This window comes from Nerophis lumbriciformis, linkage group LG20, assembly GCF_033978685.3.
Source record: "Nerophis lumbriciformis linkage group LG20, RoL_Nlum_v2.1, whole genome shotgun sequence".
NCBI lineage: Eukaryota > Metazoa > Chordata > Actinopteri > Syngnathiformes > Syngnathidae > Nerophis > Nerophis lumbriciformis.
The window spans coordinates 5,023,936-5,032,885 of record NC_084567.2 but is presented as its reverse complement, the minus strand read 5'-3'; the positions used below and the strand labels follow the sequence as shown (position 1 = coordinate 5,032,885).

The 8,950-nt window shown below is 42.2% G+C and overlaps 1 protein-coding gene across 1 annotated transcript; it reads left to right on the top strand.

Moving 5' to 3' along the window:
* Positions 1-4,943: 4,943 nt before the first annotated feature.
* On the top strand, positions 4,944-7,417 carry LOC140679629 (uncharacterized). Its single transcript, XM_072915457.1, has one exon. It carries the CDS (start codon positions 5,142-5,144, stop codon positions 6,111-6,113), a length of 972 nt encoding a protein of 323 aa, XP_072771558.1. The 5' UTR covers positions 4,944-5,141; the 3' UTR covers positions 6,114-7,417.
* The last annotated feature ends 1,533 nt before the right edge of the window (positions 7,418-8,950 follow it).

Sequence of the window (8,950 nt, the reverse complement as noted above, 5' to 3'; positions counted from 1 at the left end):
CATATTTGATGTTCAAACTCATAAACTTTATTTTTTTTTGCAAATAATAATTAACTTAGAATTTCATGGCTGCAACACGTGCCAAAGTAGTTGGGAAAGGGCATGTTCACCACTGTGTTACATGGCCTTTCCTTTTAACAACACTCAGTAAACGTTTGGGAACTGAGGAGACACATTTTTTAATCTTCTCAGGTGGAATTCTTTCCCATTCTTGCTTGATGTACAGCTTAAGTTGTTCAACAGTCCGGGGGTCTCCGTTGTGGTATTTTAGGCTTCATAATGCGCCACACATTTTCAATGGGAGACAGGTCTGGACTACAGGCAGGCCAGTCTAGTACCCGCACTCTTTTACTATGAAGCCACGTTGATGTAACACGTGGCTTGGCATTGTCTTGCTGAAATAAGCAGGGGCGTCCATGGTAACGTTGCTTGGATGGCAACATATGTTGCTCCAAAACCTGTATGTACCTTTCAGTATTAATGGTGCCTTCACAGATGTGTAAGTTACCCATGTCTTGGGCACTAATACACCCCCATACCATCACACATGCTGCCTTTTCAACTTTGCGCCTATAACAATCCGGATGGTTCTTTTCCCCTTTGGTCCGGAGGACACGACGTCCACAGTTTCCAAAAAAAATTTGAAATGTGGACTCGTCAGACCACAGAACACTTTTCCACTTTGTATCAGTCCATTTTAGATGAGCTCAGGCCCAGCGAAGCCGACGGCGTTTCTGGGTGTTGTTGATAAACGGTTTTCGCCTTGCATAGGAGAGTTTTAACTTGCACTTACAGATGTAGCGACCAACTGAAGTTACTGACAGTGGGTCTCTGAAGTGTTCCTGAGCCCATGTGGTGATATCCTTTACACACTGATGTCGCTTGCTGATGTAAAACAGCCTGAGGGATCAAAGGTCACGGGCTTAGCTGCTTGCGTGCAGTGATTTCTCCAGATTCTCTGAACCCTTTGATGATATTACGGAGCGTAGATGGTGAAATCCCTAAATTCCTTGCAATAGCTGGTTGAGAAAGGTTTTTCTTAAACTGTTCAACTATTTGCTCACGCGTTTGTTGACAAAGTGGTGACCCTCGCCCCATCCTTGTTTGTGAATGACTGAGCATTTCATGGAATCTACTTTTATACCCAATCATGGCACCCACCTGTTCCCAATTTGCCTGTTCACCTGTGGGATGTTCCAAATAAGTGTTTGATGAGCATTCCTCAACTTTATCAGTATTTATTGCCACCTTTCCCAACTTCTTTGTCACGTGTTGCTGGCATCAAATTCTAAAGTTAATGATTATTTGCAAAAAAAAAAATGTTTATCAGTTTGAACATCAAATATGTTGTCTTTGTAGCATATTCAAATGAATATGGGTTGAAAATGATTTGCAAATCATTGTATTTCGTTTATATTTACATCTTACACAATTTCCCCAACTCATATGGAAACAGGGTTTGTAAAAACGGATACAATTACAGTACATGTTTTTGTGTTTAAAAAAAACAGTGTTTAAATACATCTTTGGAACAATTGATGCTTTTAAAGACAGACACATAGCTTCAAGGTTGAGAAGTTTCATATTCATATTCATTGTACAAAACCTTTCTTTTAATCTTTTCTGGTTTGCCGTCCCAGACAAAATCGAAGACCCTCTTAAAAAAAGTTTTGTGATGGAGCTGGTAATGACAAAAACAAATACATACATTGAGTAATAACGAGTTGACAATAGATATTTTACCATACAGGGTTAAGGATTTCCATAATTGCATACTTTTATCCAGCTATCTTAGTCGATTATCATAATTTACTGAGCCTAGATCTTCCAGATTCTCTGGGACAACAACACCAAGTATATTAACTAGTCCATCTGTCCACAAAACAGGCACTTTGCATTCCATTCGAAAGGATTTTCCCTTTAGATTTCCGATCTTTAATATTTTACATTTATCATAATTAACCTTTAATTATTAACCTTTCATTCTTAACCTTTCATTCTTAACCTTTCATTCTTAACCTTTAATTCTTAACTTTTCATTCTTAACCTTCAATTATTAACTTTTCATTCTTAACCTTTCATTCTTAGCAACTTTGACTGACCCACTTACACATCTGTTGTCATCTCTCAAATGTGATGCAACTTTGACTGTCAATACTGTCCCATTTACACATCTGATATCATCTCTCACATCTGATGCAACTTTGCCTGTCAATACTGTCCCACTTCCACACCTAATGTCCTCTCTCACATGTGATACACCTTTGACTGTCAATATTGTCCCACTTACACATCTGATGTCATCTCTCAAATTTGATACACCTTTGACTGTCAATACTGTCTCACTTCCACACCTGATGTCCTCTCTCACATATGATGCACCTTTGACTGTGAATACTGTACCACTTCCACACCTGATGTCCTCTCTCACATATAATGCAACTTTGACTGTCAATACTGTCCCACTTACATATCTAACGTCATCTTTCATATATGATGCAGCTTTGACTGTCAATACTGACAAAAAAATGTTGTCAACAAAATTAACACTAATTCAGAGTTTACTACACATTTGACGATACAACACAAATGTACAGGTTAAACATAAGCAACCTGTATAATGCACCTGTTATGGTTTTTACATCTGTGGATTCAGTCATACGAATATAAAATGTTGACAGTCTCCAGTATATCAGATATTTCCTCTTCCTGGGTGGTGTGACTGCTGATATCAGAAGCGTAAGTGGGACAGTATTGACAGTCAAAGTTGCATCAGATGTGAGCGATAACATCAGATGTGTAAGTAGGACAGTATTGACAGTCAAAGTTGCATCAGATGTATAAGTGGGACAGTATTGACAGTCAAAGTTGCATCAGATGTGAGAGATAACATCAGATGTGTAAGTGGGGCAGTATTGACAGTCAAAGTTGCATCAGATGTGAGAGATGACATCAGATGTCTAAGTGGGACAGTATTGACAGTCAAAGTTGCATAAGATGTGAGCGATAACATCAGATGTGTAAGTAGGACAGTATTGACAGTCAAAGTTGCATCAGATGTATAAGTGGGACAGTATTGACAGTCAAAGTTGCATCAGATGTGAGAGATGACATCAAATGTGTAAGTGGAACAGTATTGACAGTCAAAGTTGCATCAGATGTTAGAGATGACATCAGATGTGTAAGTGGGACAGTATTGACAGTCAAAGTTGCATCAGATGTGAGAGATCACATCAGATGTGTAAGTGGGACAGTATTGACAGTCAAAGTGGCATCAGATGTGAGAGATGACATCAAATGTGTAAGTGGGACAGTATTGACAGTCAAAGTTGCATCAGATGTATACGTGAGACAGTATTGACAGTCAAAGTTGCATCAGATGTGAGTGATAACATCAGATGTGTAAGTAGGACAGTATTGACAGTCAAAGTTGCATCAGATGTATAAGTGGGACAGTATTGACAGTCAAAGTTGCATCAGATGTGAGAGATGACATCAGATGTGTAAGTGGGACAGTATTGACAGTCAAAGTGGCATCAGATGTGAGAGATGACATCAGATCTGTAAGTGGGACAGTATTGACATTCAAAGTTGCATCAGATGTGAGAGATGACAATAGATTGTAAGTGGGACAATATTGACAGTCAAAGTTGCATCAGATGTGAGAGATGACATCAGATCTGTAAGTGGGACAGTATTGACAGTCAAAGTTGCATCAGATGTGAGAGATGACATCAGATGTGTAAGTGGGACAGTATTGACAGTCAAAGTGGCATCAGATGTGAGAGATGACATCAGATCTGTAAGTGGGACAGTATTGACATTCAAAGTTGCATCAGATGTGAGAGATGACAATAGATGTGTAAGTGGGACAATATTGACAGTCAAAGTTGCATCAGATGTGAGAGATGACATCAGATCTGTAAGTGGGACAGTATTGACAGTCAAAGTGGCATCAGATGTGAGAGATGACAATAGATGTGTAAGTGGGACAGTATTGACAGTCAAAGTTGCATCAGATGTGAGATGACATCAGGTGTAAGTGGGACAGTATTGACAGTCAAAGTTGCATCAGATGTGAGAGATGACATCAGATGTGTACGTGGGACAATATTGACAGTCAAAGTTGCATCAGATGTGAGAGATGACATCAGATGTCTAAGTGGGACAGTATTGACAGTCAAAGTGGCATCAGATGTGAGAGATGACATCAGATGTGTAAGTGGGACACTATTGACAGTCAAAGTTGCATCACATGTGAGAGATGACAGTAGATGTGTAAGTGGGACAATTTTGACAGTCAAAGTTGCATCAGATGTGAGAGATGACATCAAATGTGTAAGTGGGACAGTATTGACAGTCAAAGTTGCATCACATGTGAGAGATGACATCAGGTGTAAGTGGGACAGTCAGAGTTGCTTTGAATGAAAGATTCCTAGAAGATTCCATAGGAACTGCTTGGGGTAAAAGAGTCATCTGTATGACTTCTATAGACAACAAGTCCTATTGGCCACGCCCTACTGCCACAAGTATATTGCAAGCTGGGGGAAACCGTAGACAAACCCATACAGGACCCCGGTCCATAGAGGCGGATTGTTCCACACAGGATTACATTGTGTACTGTTGCATCTCTACTATTTACTACTATCTTGTAACAGATATTTTTGCCATGTTGGATCAAGTTAATGTACGCTAACAGCTGATCACCATGATCAACCTGAAATGAATCAAAATCATACAACCGCCTATGAACCATCCCTATGAACAACACAAATATTACGCATCGTAATTTAACACATTGAACTTGTTTGTGTTCCTCAGACGTCCAGCAGCCGATTGGTCATCCAGTAGAATTCCCACCTCAGCTGCAGGGAGGAAGTTCCACTTTGAAGCAGGAGACTCCACAACCACCCTGCATTAAAAAGGAAGAGGAGGAACTCTGCACCACTCAGGAGGGAGAGTGTCTTCTAGGACGAGAGGAAGGGGATACCACCAAGTTGCCACTGAGTATTCTCTCTGTGAAGACGGAAGATGATGAAGAGAAACCACAAGTGAACAACCTCTTAGCTCCACTATCAGATAGTGAGGCTGAAGACGAGGTTGAAGAACCTTTGAGTAGCGATAAAGACTGTGAAGGTGATATGAGGACTCACACTGACAACAAAACTGACTGCTTTAAAAATAAGACATGTAAAACAACTTTGAGCTGCTCAGTTTCTGGTACAAAATGTTCTAAAAAGAGCAGTTTGACTGAAGACATGAGAACACACACAGGAGAAAAAACTTTAGATTGTTCAGATTGTGGTAAAAGCTTTTGTTACAAGAGCAGTCTGACACAACATCTGAGAACACACACGGGAGAAAGACCATTTGATTGTTCAGTCTGCGGTAAAAGCTTTTCTACAAACCCCAGTTTGACTCGACACATGAGAACGCACACAGGAGAAAGACCATTTGATTGTTCGGTCTGCGGTCAAAGCTTTTCACACACGACCAGTTTGACTTACCACATGAGAACACACACAGGCGAAAAACCATATAATTGTACGGTTTGCCATAAGGGCTTTTCTAGAAACAAGTTGACTCAACACATGAGAACGCACACAGGAGAAAGACCGTTTAATTGTTCACTTTGTGGTCAAAGCTTTTCTCTCAAGACTGCTTTGACTCAACACATCAAATCACACGCAGGAGAAAAACAAGGCATTTGTCCAGTTTGCAGCAAAAGTATACACAAGAGCAGTTTGGCTAAACACATGAGGACGCACACAGGTGAAAGACCATTTGATTGCTCAGTATGCGGTAAAGGCTTTACGCAACGGTGCCATTTGACTCAACATATGAGTACCCACACAGGAGAAAAACAATTCAATTGTTCAGTTTGTAGTAAAAACTTTACCCAACGGTACCATTTGACACAACACATGAGAACACACACTGGAGAAAAACCATTTAGTTGTTCAGTTTGCTGTAAAAGCTTTTCTCACAGTGGAAGTTTGCCTCAACACATGAGAACGCACACTGGAGAAAAACCCTTCAGTTGCTCAATTTGTAGAAAAGGCTTTTCCAGCAGACTCAATTTGACTCGACACAAAATGAAACACGTGGGATAAAAAGAACACACATCTGTTTACAGTATACGTTATTCTCAAGGTAGCATGACGTGTTGCAAATGTACTCCTCCAATTCATAGCGAATGCTTTTTACCGACACATTTTGACTGAACACATTTGTCATACACGCTGGAGAAAACCCTTTCAGTCGTTCATTTCTTCGTCAAAGACATTCTTGATGAAATGTCCAAGGAGAAGATACACAGGAGAAAGCATGTTTAAATACTTAGTTTGTCTCCCAGAAGACAGATAAGACACATAAAAACATACACAGAGAATTTTTTTTTATTTGCTTAGTTTGTGGTAAAACATTTGAACAGAGACTAGGTTCTAGATCCTCTTTTGTTCCAAAGTAGTCGTGGTCTCTCTGCCATGATTAGTGGCAGCAAACACAGAACTCTCTCGATGCTGTTGTTGATGAAAGTAGCGTGAGATTGCATCAATGCGCCCAGATGCTAAATTGCTGATAGAGGACTTAAAATAAGCAAAATAGTGTATTTATAACAAGTTATAATTTAGTGTGTCACTATTTGTGTATAAAATGTTGTTTGTGTTTTTTAGATATTTTAAAATGCTTATTGGTGGCATAGTTGACTCCCCATTACCCTCATGCTCGGTTTTCAAGCAACAAGTATCGCCACCCTCGCCCGTTCCCTCTCGCTATTTGTGTGGAAGAGAGTCCAGCCCCTCTCGAAAGGACCGGTTCCAGACCCCTTGCTGTGTGTTGAATTAGGTTTGACTAGATTCAGTTGGAACTTCTCCACCTGGCACTCAAGCTCCTTTCCCCCCCACCGAGTTGACGTTCCACGTCCCAAGAGCTAGCTTCTGTAGTCCAGGATCAGACCTCCGAGGACCCTGCCTTTTGAGTAGTGAGCCCATTGGAGGGGGGGGACCCTCGTTTCCTCTTCATGGGGCCAGGCGCTTGCCATTGAGCCTTACCTCCAAGCCTGGCTCCACAGGGGGACCTGAGTGACCCGCTTTTGGGCGGGAAAATCTGTCTTTTTCGTAAATGACTTTGAGCCGCTCTTTTTCTGGTCCCTCACCTAAGACATGTGACATGCACACTCCCCTACAACCATCAGGTGGCAGAAGAGAGAGCTTTTCCATTCAAAAATGTGTTATGTAAAAACTAATGTAATGTGTTCCAATAGGAAAAATGCACATTAAAAGTTATAAATAGCCAATATTTGTCATGTCTTTTACTGGGGTAACAAAATGGCCAAAAATATAATCGAAATATCTGGTATCACCAATCAGTACTTGGCGTATGAAGAGGAGGAGAAGAAAAGGAGGATAGACCGGAACGGGGGTGTCAAACTGTTTTTTTTTTTAATTGAGGGCCACATTGCTATTATGACTCCCCTCAGAGGGCCACATTAATTGATGTGGCGGACTACGATAAATGACGTCCCAGACCACATTAAATGATGTGACGGACCACATTAAATGATGTGGAAGACCACATTCAATAATGTGACGGGCGAAATTAAATGTTGTGGCAGACTATATTAAATAACATGGCGGACCACTTTAAATAATGTGACGGGCCACATCAAATGATGTGGCGGACTACTTTAAATAATGTGGATCCATCCATCCATCTTTTTCCGCTTATCCGAGGTCGGGTTGCGGGGGCAGCAACCTAAGCAGAGAAGCCCAGACTTCCCTCTCCCCAGCCACTTCGTCCAGCTCCTCCCGGGGGATCCCGAGGCGTTCCCAGGCCAGCCGGGAGACATAGTCTTCCCAACGTGTCCTGGGTCTTCCCCGTGGCCTCCTACCGGTCGGACGTGCCCTAAACACCTCCCTAGGGAGCCGTTTGGGTGGCATCCTGACCAGATGCCAGAACCACCTCATCTGGCTCCTCTCCATGTGGAGGAGCAGCGGCTTTACTTTGAGCTCCTCCCGGATGGCAGAGCATCTCACCCTATCTCTAAGGGAGAGACCCGCCACCCGGCGGAGGAAACTCATTTCGGCCGCTTGTACCCGTGATCTTGTCCTTTCGGTCATAACCCAAAGCTCATGACCGTAGGTGAGGATGGGAACGTAGATCGACCGGTAAATTGAGAGCTTTGCCTTCCGGCTCAGCTCCTTCTTAACCACAACGGATCGATGTGGATGACCACATTAAATGATTTGGTGAATGATGTGACGGACTAAATAATTGAAGTGGCAGACCACTTTAAATATGGTGACAGACTATATTAAAGGACATGACGGACCTCCCATGTGATTTGTGACTTGTAACATTAGAAATGCTGTCATTTGGATTCATTTTGTTTTCCAAATCCTCAATATTTTCCAGGGTTGGCGTTTTTATTCAAATGCTCAATAAATTCATGTGCATTGATCAATTTGGCTTTGTACCATATGTCGGGTTTGATTTGGTCCTCTGTAGGTAGAATTGGTAGGAGGGATTGGTGTGCACTTGCAGCTTCCTTTACAACTTTGATATATTTGGTGAAAGACGATTGCACTTCCCGGTAGGGTCTATTCAGGTGTACTGGAGAGGAGGCTACGCCGGATAGTCGAACCTCGGATTCAGGAGGAACAGTGTGGTTTTCGTCCTGGTCGTGGAACTGTGGACCAGCTCTATACTCTCGGCAGGGTCCTTGAGGGTGCATGGGAGTTTTCCCAACCAGACCACAGACTTGGAGAAGGCATTCGACCGTGTACCCCGGGAAGTCCTGTGGGGAGTGCTCAGAGAGTGTGGGGTAACGGACTGTCTTATTGTGGCAGTTCGCTCCCTGTACGATCAGTGTCAGAGCTTGGTCCGCATTGCCGGCAGTAAGTCGGACACGTTTCCAGTGAGGGTTGGACTCCGCCAAGGCTGCCCTTTG